This window comes from Triturus cristatus, chromosome 1_1, assembly GCF_964204655.1.
Source record: "Triturus cristatus chromosome 1_1, aTriCri1.1, whole genome shotgun sequence".
Lineage (NCBI taxonomy): Eukaryota > Metazoa > Chordata > Amphibia > Caudata > Salamandridae > Triturus > Triturus cristatus.
The window spans coordinates 239,425,162-239,439,681 of record NC_140579.1 but is presented as its reverse complement, the minus strand read 5'-3'; the positions used below and the strand labels follow the sequence as shown (position 1 = coordinate 239,439,681).

At 43.9% G+C, this 14,520-nt stretch overlaps 1 protein-coding gene across 2 annotated transcripts in view; it reads left to right on the top strand.

Annotated features, from left to right (window-relative positions):
- NFASC (neurofascin) overlaps nt 1-14,520 on the top strand; it is a 1,241,670-nt gene that overhangs the window by 784,838 nt on the left and 442,312 nt on the right. For both annotated transcript variants that reach the window (XM_085627649.1, XM_085627634.1), the window contains exons 14-15: nt 12,266-12,377; nt 12,559-12,725. In XM_085627649.1, the coding sequence (XP_085483775.1) occupies nt 12,266-12,377; nt 12,559-12,725 (279 nt within the window). The remainder of the gene's footprint in view (nt 1-12,265; nt 12,378-12,558; nt 12,726-14,520) is intronic.

Genomic DNA, 14,520 nt, shown 5'->3' with positions numbered 1-14,520 from the left:
ATTTTAGCATTCAAATGAAACAACCACTTTCACAAAAAGACTAGATAGGTGTGGTGCTGTAAGTAAATTTGTATGTGTACATTGTGGAGCATTGTAATGCATGATGCGTTACAGTATGTGGTGGTGTATGCATATGTGTAGGAGATACAAGGGGTTGATTTAGGGTTAAAGTGGTATTATATGGAGTACTTTAGTGTGTAAGTGAGGCAATCTGTGTTGGATTGCATGTATGTAAGGCTTGGGGGGTTTATTGTAGGTAGTATATGTGCAGGATGAAACTCATTGTGTAATATGCAGTTAGAATAGTGGTGTGATACTGTTGGAAATTTGTGGGGTCACAGGGTATAGGTGGTCCAGAATGTAGGTGGGCTGGCATGAGTGAAAAGGAGGAAGCAATATGTAATGATGAAGAAACAGGGAGGGTCATGGGAAACTCCTGCCATCTTCTCCATAGACGCATGTGTCCTACAGGAGTGTTGCAGTCTTTTGTCCTATACCTATGCTGTGAATATGGAGAAAGATTGTAATGATGTTGCCTGCGTTTTTCCTATAGTGTGTACATGAATGTTTGTGTGTGTGGAGAGTTTTCAATTCTGATGCCTGGTTGTGTCGGCTGTTTGTGTATGGCAGGAAAGAATGCACAGCCATTGATTTTTCTGATTCTGTGGAGATTGTGTGTGTAATAGAGGTTTGCACTGCTGCGTTTATGGTGAACTATTTCTATGATTGTGAAGGAAGCTTGTGCAGCTACTGCCAGTGCCGAATGCGTGTGTGAAATTTACAGCTTTTGTTGTTGTGTGTGTGAAGGATGATCAAATTACTGTGGGCTTAAACCTTGTGGGGAAATTTGCAAACAGGTGTCTGCAACAGATCCCCGCATGATTTGCCTGTGGTGCCTGGGCTTGGACCACGACTTCAAGGCCAGTAGTGACTGCCTCTGATGCATCCCACGGCCGTTTGGGATTCGGAACCAAAGCAGTTTGTGATAAAGCACCGCAAGACTCCACGTCGTGACCGGTCGAGATCCTATTCCTGAACTTGTTCCCACAGATCATCATTGAGATCCAAATTCTCTGGTAAGTCGAAGAAGAAACGCAAGAAGTCCAAGATAGTCTTGGTCACATCCTGCCATTCTTAATCTTCAGAGTCGATTCCGACCCTTGTTCCGCGGCAGCCTTAATTCCCAGGGATGACAGAGAAGCCGTGGCAAGTTGAGGAGTTCTGTGAAGCCATGCTGCTGATTTTTGCCATGTTACTGGCTCTCTCGTGCACCTACAGGCCCTAAGTAGCCAAGTGGGCTCCCAATGTTACTTCTGTTGGGGGTCCACCTTAGGTGCTATTTAGACAATCTCAATCTGCTCCGTGCTCTTGACCGACCTTGGCACTAGTTCCCTCTCCATCACAACCCATGCCTGAACATGACACTTCAGCGGAATCTATGCCAATGGGCAACCCAGAGTGCTGCCCACTTCCCAGACTGGGACACCCCAACCTCGAGGCTGTGCACTTCCTTGACTGAACCGCAGCCATTTAGCCATTCCCCTGATTCCAAAACAGTGTCCTTGCCCTCAGGAAGAGCTTATATTCTCCATTAAATATTTGGCAGAGATTCTGACAATGGTGGCTATTATACTGGGGGAGAGTTTGTCCTTCCTTATCACACAGGAATACTTGGCATGAAAATCTCCAGGATGCCAGTGGTTTGGATTCTTTCCCAGGTATTTCAATTGTTTCACGTCCGGACCCTACTATAAAAGAACGTTTTTCCTTTGCAATGGTGGTGCGGAGGGCGGCAAAGGTTCTTGATCTTCAGCTCCCCACTCAGGAAGTAAAGAACAATGTCTTAACCAAAGTGCTTCAGCCTGGTCAAACAAGTTTTAAGCCCCTGCTTCCCTTTAATGAGGCCCTTGAGGATACACTTTTGGGGACCTGAGCTAAGGCCTGTTCAGGTCCCTCTGTTAATGGGCAGATTGCCTGCCAGGTGCCATTGCCCACCCTGAGTTGACCTAGATTTTCCTACCAAGCACCCCACTTCTGAGAGCCTTGTGGTGCAAGGTTCTTTACTACTACACATGACTGGGAATTGAAGAGGATAGAGACCTTCAGACAAAGGGTCTTTTCATAAAAAAGTTTAGACCTTTGTTCAGTGAATGCCAGCTGCTTTTAGGCTGCTCTTATCACATCCTGTGGGACTAAGTAGATCCGATCTTGCCTATGGTTTCAGAGAGGAAACCCTTTTCTCAGGCTAGGAAGGACACTCATGATGCGGCTGAGTTCAGTATTCGCTGCAGCCTGGATGCCATACACTCTCTTAATAGAGCCATAGACACCAGTGTGGCCCTTTGCAGACATCCCTGGATGTGAGCCACTAGATTTTCAGATGACATCCAGTACAGTGATCTAGTACAGTCTAGGGAACATCCCATTCGATGGTTTCTGTCTTCTTGATGAAAAAGCTGAATCACCCCTGAAGTGTTTTAAAGATAACAAGGCCACAGCGCTCACCTTGGCCATTTCCCCACCTCTGTGCCAGCCGCATCAACAAGTTCACCCCCTCTGTGGCTATGATGGTAGGTTTCAATATCACCAGCCAGTTCAGCAATCTCCTTAGCATAGCCGCTGTAACCATGTCGCCCCCAAGACTCATTAACGTGCCTGTGACATCACACAGCCATCCTGTCGGAGACAGAATCCAAATTTTTTTGCCATGATGTCAGGCAATAACTTTAGACAAGTGAGTCCTGCAAGTTGTTCAGCGGGTTCTCCCCTTACCGTTCCTCGATACCCCATTTCCCATTCCACCATCCACAGACTGGCTGACGGAGGACCACTTGTCCCTGTTACAGCAGGAAGTGCATGCTCTTCAGGCCAAAGGAGCCATGGAGAGGGAGTCTGCGCCAAAAGTTAATTGTGGTTCTTAATTCTGGTGCTTCCTGGCACCCCCTTCATAGATCTACGCCCTCTAAATACTTTACTGTGGAAGAACAAATTCAAGATGTTCACCCTCTCCCAGGTCTTGTCGCGTATCGACCCTGGAGACTGGATGGTACTGCTTCAACTGCACAATGCTTATTTCCACATTCTTTGACTTTTCTCCTGAGGTTGTTTGTCATTCTCGCTGCCAGGCATCCCTCCACCATTCTGTACATGCCTGCCATTGAAACAAGTTTTCAACAGCTCTCAGCAGATTCACCCATTTCATGCTAAGCTCTGCCTGATGTGGTGTTTGTGTTGTCTGTAGCCAAATAAGGCCTTGTTTTGGGTACTGTGAAAGGGTATCTGTTGGCTCTAGCTGCTTTCTTACAGTTGTCGGACCAGACTGTGTTATTAAGTCACTGGTTGTGATGGCTTTCCTCAAAGGGTTACAGATGCATGTTTTCTCCTTCTCTGGTTATTATGCCCCAATGAGACTTGAATTTACTCCTTACATTCCCCATGTGTGCACTCATTGAGCCTTTACAGAGACGTCCTCTTAGGCATTCAACAGTCTTTCTTGATACCATAACATGGCCCTGTAAGTAATCGAATTTCAGGCCCTGTCACTCAGGCCACTTTGTACTCAGACAAGCTGGATCTGCGAACTCGAACCTGCTTCCTTCTGAACGTAGTGACTCCCTTTTGTGTCGGTCACAACATCACTCTTTCGGCATTTCTTGGTCTACCTCACCCCTCTGTGGCGGAGGAGAGACTTGTTAGGTTGGATCTGAAGAGGACTCTTAGTTTCTATATTGATCTTAACAGAGAACATCAGGTGGATGATCAGCTCTTTATTGAAATTACCGGAGGCAGTTTAGAAAAGTACCGTCTCTCGCTGGATCGTACTGTGCATTAAGATATGCTATGGAATGGCCAAAAAGCAGCTTGCTGAAGGGTAACGGGCTCACTCCACCAGAGCCAAGGGTGTTACCACTACGTTGACATGAGGGGTGTCTGTCCTAGACATTTTCCATGCAGCTACGTGGCTGTCCTTCCATACATTCACAAAGCACTATTTTCTAGTCAGCCAAGTATGTTAAGAGGGGCGCTTTGCCCCCTCTGTCCTACAGGACTTTTTGGCCTGATCCAGTACACAGACCCACCTCCTGAGGAGTATTGCTTTGGTATCTGTTCAAAAGGTTGAGGAGTCTGCGGTTAGAAGTCTCTATTGGAAGAATAAGTTACTTAGCTTCGGTTACACTCTTTCTGGTAGAGACTCTAAACTGCAGATTCCTCACCGACCCTCCCACACTCCCTGTTCTGAGAACCGGACTCCTTCGCCTAAAAACATCCTAACATAGAGTTCTGCTCAGTAGCGATCTGAATATTGGGCTGTGCGTCTGCAGACTCAGCGAGTCAGGAAAGCAAGTGATGGTAGCGCATATGGGTGGCACCTATATAGGGCTCTCCATGTCCCTTTTGGAGCAGAATGCCGCTACAGCGCAGCCCTATGGCTCCATCTGGTGGTGCACAGGGGTACTGCTCAAAATGTTCCTGATCCAGTTAAATACATGCAGACTATTCAAAAGTAGAGGAATATGCAGTTAGATAAAATATCTTCCATAAAGAGCATTACCAAAGGTAAGTAACTTGTTGTTCAGGTTGTACCTGTTCTGATTGCAATAGATGGTTGTATTGCAGCTGCACAAATACCTCTTCAGTGTGTGCATGGAAGCTTGTGCAGCAGCTGCACATGCCGTGGTTATTCTCTGTGTATGTGTAAAAACATAGCATGCATTATTGCTTCTCTTGAACCTCCTGTTCGGTGTTCAAGTAATGGTACGCTGCTGCTGTCCATAATGCACCTCTCTATATTTAACAGTGTAGTTTTAGAAGACGGTTTTTTAAAACACAAAATCAGTAACCTCTGGCTTTATCAATGCTTGCTTGTACAGCATTGATTTGCATAATACATGATCAGCGTGCTATACACCAATGTGCTTTAGAGTATGATGAACAGCAATGGACACGTTCTTTTGTTGAGACAGAAATGTACTGCGTCCTCCCACCACACCACTGCTCCATTAATGCCGGTTCAGTAGTTTGGTCCTCTTGTTCCTGAAGTGCCACTAAGTCAAAACTAAAACGGATCTTATTTTTGTGTCACACAGAAAGAATACCCCTCAACCATAATCAGGGACTGTTTGGTGCAAGAAGTACCAGTGGGCCTCTAGAGGAAGCTGGCTCTGTATATATTATATCAAAACAAGAAGGGAGAGTATCCCAAGAACGAAGACGTCCTCGTGGTTTAGAGAAATGGAGAGTGATATCAAAGGAAAAAAGTATTTCCTTTTTTTAAGAAACCCCTCACTCACCAACCTAGTTGGTGACATGCTTCATTGGGGTCCACCCAAGTACCGAGTGCTACTTGGGTGTGCTTCAACGCCTGGACTACAGCGTAGCTGGTTTTTTGGGGGGTTTGTGTGAAAAAAGATGGTGTACGTGAGTGGATTAAAAATGTCTTTGTTGTACTCCCTAAATTTTTATTTGGAGCAACAAGACTAGGTTAAAACCAAGTGAGATACTTAAAATGGCTAAATTGACCAAGAAGTATCAGTGTTTAACTGAAAAGGTTGTTGGTCAACATGTTTCACCCTATATGTGATAGTACAAGGTTTTCGTCAGGACCAAATGTTAGAACCGGGAGGTCTGTGCACGCTAAGGCGCATCCGTCACTGGTTCAGCAAATAGCCAGACCGTGTACTTACGGTGAGGCAACCTTACAGCATTCTGTGTAGGGTAAAAAATCATCTGAAAGAGAGAGAGCACAACATTTTTTGCACGTTATTCGCATTGCAGCCATAAATGTTACTCAATCTTCTTTACATTTCTCCATTGTACAAGTTTATGTATTCTTGAAGCACGCACATTTCGCATTTGACATAATTAACATGCCCTGGCTTTCTGATGCGTCTTAATTAGGAGTCTGAAAATAGCTCCTATCTTGTCATTACATACCCATATACATTGATAGTTATAAGTGGGTGTCATGTAGCTCCCTTGATTCAAGAGCGTGCAGCATAGTGACTGTGTGTGTCTCTGGTCATGCATCAGCTAGTAGTGCCAGTGAATTTTTTTTAAACAATGAAACAACGACAAAGGGAGGAACCAAGGTATTTTAAAAGCAACTCACGGAAACCAATTAGTGGTTTCGCCCAATGGAAACCGTGGGGGGTTGGTTATAGTTGCATTCTGTAGGGTAAAAAGGGGGAGAATCAAAAGTTCATTGCTTCTACAGGGAAAGACTAATTGAGGAAACAAGGTGCGTAAGCGGTGCCCACACCCACAGTGTATATATTATACCAAAAAGAGGTATAGTGTGCACAGAGTCCAGTGAGTCCCCAGAGGTATAGCAGAGGATAAAGTAGATCATACCTTACTCTCAATTTAGTGGTAGCTGGGCTGAAGAGTTAGGCTTATCAGAGGGTAGTGTTAAGCATTTATTGCACACACTCAGGCAAGAAATGATGGCACACACTCAAAGACTGAATCCAGACCAATTGGTTTGTAAATTAAAGTGTTACTTTGTTGTTTTATTATTTGAACCAAGAATATCTTAGTGTAGGTACGTTTCATAGTGTTTTAAGAAGTAGCAATACTGTTCAAGAATGCAGTAATGTTTTGTAAATGCAGTTATATACTTCACCGTATGAAGAATTTTTTTCTATATTTGTCAACCAAGTACAGTTGTATGCTTTTGTAGTGATAAGATTAGATAATGTAATGCAATGGAAAAAACTACTATGCAATCCTATTGAGGAAAACAATGTTAAACAGTTTGAATGCAAGTACTCGACTTACTTCCCCAGGCTTTGAGGGTTTAGGGCAACACATGGCAAAGTTCAAGATCAGGTAGGTACTGTACCACCAGCGTCACTGAGCCGGCTGGGTGCAGAGGTCACTGGACCCAGCATTATCTAAGTGAGTCAGGGGGTACTTCAAAGAGGCACAGCTTAGCAGGTAGGTACCTGCTGACTTAGGTAAAGAACCCCAAGGGTTGAAATGAGCACAGTGGGGGCCACAAAGCAGGACCACAGCTACACCACCAGCAGTACAGGGGTGGCCAGTTGCAAGGTGCAAATCAGCATCAGAAGCCCAATGCTTTCCAATGGAGGTTATTGGTTTTGGGAAGAGGCCGCAAACTGGGACCAGGAGGCTGGACGAAGGTGACCAACAGCTCGGCAGGCAAGTTGGATAGCTGGGGGACACCTGGGTACCAACAGCTGGGCTCCCCAAAGTCAGTGGGCAGAGGATGCAGGGGTACCTTTTGGTGTCCGGTTCGCGGCCGGGGGGACCATTCAACAGAGGCTGCAGGTGTTGAAGGGGGTGGGGGGTTTGGAGAGTTCAGCCACCGATGCAGATGTGGTCAGGATTGCCAGGGAAACTTCACAGGTTAGGTAAGCCTCTAGAACTCTGTACGAGGCATCGGGTGCAGAGTATGCTGGGGATGCAGATCTGCCTGGACCCGGAGTCCTTAAACTTGGAGATTCTTTGTTGGCAAATTCACGTCCTTGGGAGACAAGTCTTTCTGACAGACTTGGCAGGTCTCCGGGGTTCTTGGAGGCTGCTGGCTGCAGGACTCGCCGGGTTCAGCTCGCAGGGTCTCTGAAGCAGGAGACAGGCCGATAGGGCTGGTAGCAAAGCACTTATCTTACTTTTCTCTGTAGCATGGCTCTTCAGTCCTTCTTCTTAGGTTGCCGAATCTGAGAAACAAGGTTCAGGGGAGCCCTTAAATACTAAACGTAAGCGCGTTACTGAGTTCGGGGACAGTAGCCAATGGCTCCTGTCCCCTAGGGTGAATACACTCTTTGGGTGCCCCCTTCCTTTGAGGAGAGGGGCACATCCCTGTTCCTATTGGGCCTAATTCTCCCATTCAAGATGTAGAATTTCTAAGAAAGGGTTTCACCTCAGCTCCTGGCTGCCCTAGGGACTTGACAAGCCAAGGTTCACACTCCTACTCTGCTTACTAATTTTCCCACCTGTCCTGCCACAAAAAGTGGGTCTGAGACAGGAGCTGGGCATCTCCACTAGTTGGATCTGCCCAAATCAGCATATCACAAGGTGAGAGCCTTTGAGACTCACCGCCAAATGTTGCTGTTCCTTCCAGGGGGAGGTGTGAAGCAACCTCTCCGGTTGTGGCTGGCTGGCGGGCACCAGTCAGCCAATACACTAGAAGTTGATCGTTTTTCAAGGGGCATCTCTAAGATACCCTCTGAGTACATTTTATAATAAATCCAGCACTGGCTGATGGGTTCATTATGCTGACGAGTTTGATACCAAACTCCTTAGCATTCAGTAAAGCCATCATGGAGCTGTGGAGTTCCTAATGACAAACTCCCAGCCCATGTACTCAATATGGCTTTACTACACTTACAATGTCTGGGAATGCACAGACACTCTGGGGGCATATTAATCATACAACTATGCCCCCACCTGTGGCATAGTGCACCCTGATTTATTGCTGGGAGGCCTGCTAGAGGGGTGACTGACCTATGCCACTGTCAGTGGTAAGTAGGCATGGCACACAGGGATGTGCGCCATGTCGACTTTAAGTTTTGTCTCACTAAAACACACGGTCTGCAATGGCAGTGTGTATGTGTTAGTTGAGGAGTCTCTGTGGGTGGCACAATACATGCTGCAGTCCTCAGAGTCCTTCTCTGGTCACAAGGCCCTTGGTACCTGTGGTACCTTTTATAAGAGACTTGTATGTGGACCAGAGGTGTGCCAAATTGTGGAAACAGTAGTACAGTTTTGGGAAAGAACACAGGCCCTGGGAACCTGATTGGCAGGGACCCAGGGCACACTCAGTCAAAGTGCATCAGAAATCTAGCAAAAATTAGGGGGGCAACAGAAGCCCACGTTCCTACAGCGACTCATTCCTGTCGCGAGTCATTTGGCCCACAATTTACTCCTTCAACCTCTTTAGTTACCAATTTTGACAATTCAGCATTCTTGTTTCTGATATGTGTGTCAATTTCTATATCCAGTAGTTTCAAACCCTGCAAGCATGTATTTAATGCCAAACAACCTTGTGACTGCCTCATGCCAAAGGACTTTCAGAGTTGGACATATGCATAGAAATTTCAAGTAAGCAAGCCATGCTGTGATCTTTGAACATATGAGTGCCAGAACTCAAATAGGCCATGCTAGATCTAGTTGTCCCAGGCAGTGAATGGGCTGATTAAAATGCGTACGTTACACATCACGATGATTCCTCACAATCAGTATACAGATTTTGTTCAAGTAAATTGATGATAAATTTAAACTCACCAGAAACGGATACAAAAGAGGAACACTTTCTTAACTGAATTATTAGAATTGGTATCCACGTGTTGGTGGCTACTCCGGTGCCAGGGCCATTTTCAGAGCTCTCTAAAAAGATGATTCTTCGAATAATAGGCAGTCGAATGGACCTGAAATAATTTCTTCCTTCTATGGAACAAATCATGGCAGAGTTGCAGACAGTACAAACGAAGTAAAACCAAATTGTGCAAATAATCTTGCAAGAAAACGCAGGGTATTTGAGCTTGAAGAGGAATGATCCTCTTTGATATATTCAAGTATAACAATTCCTAAGGCTTTTTCTCCAGTGCACATTTCCCTCAAGGTGAAGAGAAAACTCTAGCATCTGAGTCCAAACAATAGTGTGAACAGATCCCCATGTAGCCGCTTTACATATCTCAGCGATTGGTATATTTCTCACTAAAGCAGCTGTTGCCTCTTTCCCTCTAGTGGAATGATCTGTAGGTCTACCGGACAGTACCTTATGTTCCTTCTGGTAGCATAACAGAAAGCAAGACCTTTTCCATTGGGATATTGACTGTATGGTCGTGGCTAAACCTCTACCGACTGGCTCATAGTTTACAAACAATTAATCCGATTTGTGGATATCTTTTGTTTTGTTAAGATACAATTTTAAGACTTGCCTGACATCTAGAGTATGGAGAGTGTTTTCAGCTGGTGTAGAAGGGTTCTGAAAGAAAGTAGGCAAAGAAAAGGTCTAATTAATGTGAAAATCTGAAATAACTTTCTATAAGTCTTTGTAAATTATGCAGTTGGATTTGAAGATGATGCAGGCCGGCCTGAGAGCCAGTGGAGCTCCAGCAGGAGGGGGGTGATGTGATCATATTTCTTCAGGCTCTGGATGAGAGATGCTGTGGTGTGTAGTATGCCTTTAAGGGGGGAGAAGCAATGTACAGTCTGGATGGAAGGCCATGGAGCAAGAGGGTTACCATCATCCAGATGCTAGTGTATGAGAGTTTGAACAGCAGTTTGAATTCTCCTTCTGGGAGAAACACTTAAAGTTTCTGTATAAGAGAGAACTGGTACCAGGCAGGCTGTCTTCGTCTTTTTGGCAGTGTGTTCCTTGAGGGTGAGGTTGGTGTCCATTACAAATCAAAATGGCTTGACATTCAGTGCAAATTTGGGTTTGACGCTGTCAAGATTCTTGTCATTGAGCCAGATTTGTACTATTTCTCGCTTGCTTTTCTTGGTATATAAAAGGTATTCTGTCTTGGTGGGGTTGTGCTTCAAGTAGGTGCTCTCAGGACTGAATGATATGCAGGCAGTATTTGAGACATGAGATATCTGGAGCACAAGAGACTTTCAAGTAGAGTTGAGTATCGTTTTCATATTGGTGAATTTTTATACTGTTGTCTGAGAATTGAGCCCCAAGAGGCTCCATGTTCAGGTTGAGGATGGTGGGGTACAGTATGGAGCCCTGAGGACCCCACTGGTGTTAGAAATCGTTTCAGGGCTTGAGGTGCCTATATTAACAAACTGTTGTCATTTGGAAAGGTAGGAAGAAAACCAGTGAAATAAATTGCTAGTGAATCCTATGTGAAGCTCCAAGGTGTGGATGAGGGTGGGATGTTGACTGTGTCAGGCATCTGAGAGGTCCAGCAATATCGGGAGATAGAGGTCATCTTTATCTGTGGTAAGTAGGACATCTCTTCGATATGTAAGGAGATGGTTAACATTGATGGAATCTTGATGCTGTCTTGGAGTTGAACTTGAACTAAATGTAAGTTGATAAATTTCATGTCCGTCTTTTGTAAACCAGTTCAAAGGTTTTTTTAAAGGGATTATGCTGGTCTTCAGACCATTTAGATTTTCGTCCTATGGTTGTTTTTGAATTTCATTGTAAAATTTCATCTCATTACCAATCAGTTCACTGATCTTCCCTGTCAACTGCAAAAGCAATCACCCCTATTCCAAAAGCATGATTTATTTTAATAGAACAAACAATTTGAGATTGACACAGTGTTGTTTGCCACTAAGTGTCCTTCAGCAAGCAGAAATTGTTTCACAAAACAAGGAATCACAAAAAAAGCTATGTAGATAATTTTTGCCATTTAATAATATCAGCACACATATTGCTCCTTTGAGTTCTTGCACTGATTTCACATGAAGTGAAAGTCCAGCACTCTAAAGAAACATTCCCCTCACTGATCGAGTTTTTGATTAGAAGTTTGGACTGAATACATACATATTGCTTCCAAAGCTCCTGTTAAGGCTAACGTAGCAACGCTTAAGACCTTACTATAGCATTTAATGTTTGTTTCTCCAAAAGAACAGAATTAGACCGCTTCATTACCTGTTCATGTACACCTCATATTGAAAATTTTGTTCAAAGAGCAGGTTCTTAAATTATTCAGACCTGGACATTTCAACAATATCTGAAATAAAACCTTTTATCTAGATTTTATAAAAAAGCACTTGCCTTCTTCTCTTGCCGATACCACCTGCCAATAATATCACAAAAGTCACCTCACCGAAATCTGCAAAGCAGTCACATGGAGATAGTCCTCAACATTCTTTAAGAATCACTTTCAAGACATTGCCTGGCCACTATCTAAAAACATAAGGCTATCTTTTCTGGAATCCATCTGACGTTTGTTAGCTCCTCGCTTTAAAATATTCATTCATGTCTTATGTGATTCCAGGCTCTGTTCTCATTGAGAAGCTAAATGCGTGTGTGTTTGTGATTGTATGCCTGCTGGTATTTTCTAACATTCTGATGCTCCAAAGAATATACTCATGCCAGACAGCCAAAGTTAAAGGCAAGTTGCTTTGTTGTCTGTGCTGAAAGGAATTCTTTAAAATTCCCTGTGAGCTAAAACAATGGCATACCTAAGATCTTTGAAGTGACATTTGAAGATGAAATAAATAATGTTGTGGTCTACTTTCATTTGTGTGAGAGTAAGCAGGTGATCATTTCTGCTTTAAACCTGGTTGCTGTCGGAGCTAAGCCCACACTGATCGTTCTCTTGTTTTCTATTTTTCCTAGATGTGCCCTCTCGAATGCTTAATCCTCGCAATCAAATTATCAAAGTAATTGAATACAATCGGACTCGACTAGACTGCCCTTTCTTCGGTTCACCCGTTCCTGTTCTGCGCTGGTAAGAACTGATATTAACAGAGCTGATTTAGTGTCAACCTTGTCCTTTTATGCCACTTTCGCCCACCTTCAAGCACATCTCCCTCAAGTTCTCGCCATCAGCTACTTTCCTGTAAGGAGTTGCAATCTTCTACATCCCACAAATTACCTCTGTCTCACATGTTCCTATTCTCTGTTCCTAGGTTTAAGAACGGCCGGACCAGTAAACTGGATGGTGGCAATTATCGAGTGTATGAGAATGGAAGCTTGGAGATCATCATCACCCGAAAGGATGACCAGGGTGTCTACACGTGTGTGGCCACTAACACCCTGGGCAAAGCAGAGAATCAGGTCACCTTAGAGGTGAAAGGTGAGCTTACATAAGGTAGTGGGCTCTAGTCATTCATTTATAATTCATATTACAAGATAAAGTAAACTTCACTAATGCACTCCCGAGGTGGCCTAGATTCTTCATCTGATGTGATGTTCACATATAGCTTTACAGTATCCAGAGGAAGCTTCAAAAGGGTGCTGATTTTATGAGATAAATGGAAGAAAGATGCTATAGGATAGTGGAAGGAAGATAAGAACTAAAGTTGTTTAAGTGGGAAAGGAGGGCACAAGAAGAACTTGAGTTGCGTTTTAATAAAGATATTGGTTTAATTGTAAGTTTATGGGGGAAGATTTCAAGGCAGTTCCAAATCATGGTGTTTTGAAATTAGTTTTCTGCCTGAGGTAGGTAGAGTAATGCTCAGGAATAGGGTAAGGAATGGCTTTGGTCACTTTTTGACTGTTTTAATTGATGTTAGGATGCTGGAAAGTGCTTGGCAAAAGGTAGGGGCTTGTGACCTGAGCCTGTGACTGGGGTGGGAGTTACATTACTCACTTTCAAATTTAGTGGAGGGTGGTATCTACACTGTAGACATTTTTTTCTGAGGGGCTCTTGGACATTACATTTGGATCAAGACAAATGAATCTTCATCTAGTTAGACATTGAAGTCTTTAGAGATTAGTAGGTGGGTGGAGGGAAGAAAAAGTTCAGAGAGCAGGTTTGAATAAAAGTGCTATAGAAATGTTTCAGCATGGGCTGGTGACTGGTTGCATTACTGTTTTTCAAATGTCTTGGTCAGCACCATGGAATGCCGTCCGCTCATCAATGAAGATAAAAATATTTGATCTGTTGGTCTCAGACTTTATGATGGTAAGTGACTTTGGACCAGATGTACGACCCTTCCAATTTGCGAGTTCCAAATTGCATCATTTTGTGACTCACAATTTGCGACTCGCAAATTGGAATGTACAACAGTGTCTCAGACACTGTTTGCCATTCCTAATAGGGTTGCATATTGCCTGCCTCATTAATATTCATGAGGCAGGTGCAATTTGCGACCCCATTGGGAAAGGCTATCACTCCCAGGGTTGGTAGCCTGCTGGGGTCAGCAGATCACCATGTCTCTGACTGCTTTTTCAATAAAGCAGTTTTAAAAAAAAATGCATACTGTTTTCCTTAAAGGAAAACGCGATGCATTTAAAAAAAGAAAAATGAAACTTTACTGTTTAATTTTTTAAGAGTAGGCAGTGGTACATGGCATCACTGCCTGCCCTTAAAAAAATATTTTCAGCACCACTTACAAAGGGGAAGGAGTCCCCAGTTTGCAAGTGTCTTACCACCCTATTTGAAATGGGTGGTAAACTGTGAGTGTTTTTGCGGCTGCAAAACATCTTACATCGAGGTGCGAGTCGCTTTTAAGAACAGACACCCTTGGCACACCCCTTCCTAATAGCGAGTCACAAACCCTGCTTTGCGAGTTGGTAATAGGTTACCGACTCACAAAATAGGGTTTGTAAATAGGGCAGACCTATTTTGTGGTCGTAAACGGGCCAATTTTCCGTTTGCGACCGCAAAAAACGGTCGTACATCTGGCCTTTGGTTCAGAGAGAAAGAGAGAGGAGTTAGTGGAAAGGCAAAGATGTGCAGCAAACACCAAACAAAATGGACCATTAATAATGATGAACAATCTTTTAATGGTGGAATGACCTCCAAATGGAATGTTTGGTCTATAAAAATGTATGTTAGACAGCAAGTAGAGCTCACTCACAATTTTTCTAGAGGCTGTTCAGAGCAAGAAATGTAAATACACCACTTCAGTTCTCCTATTTTTCCA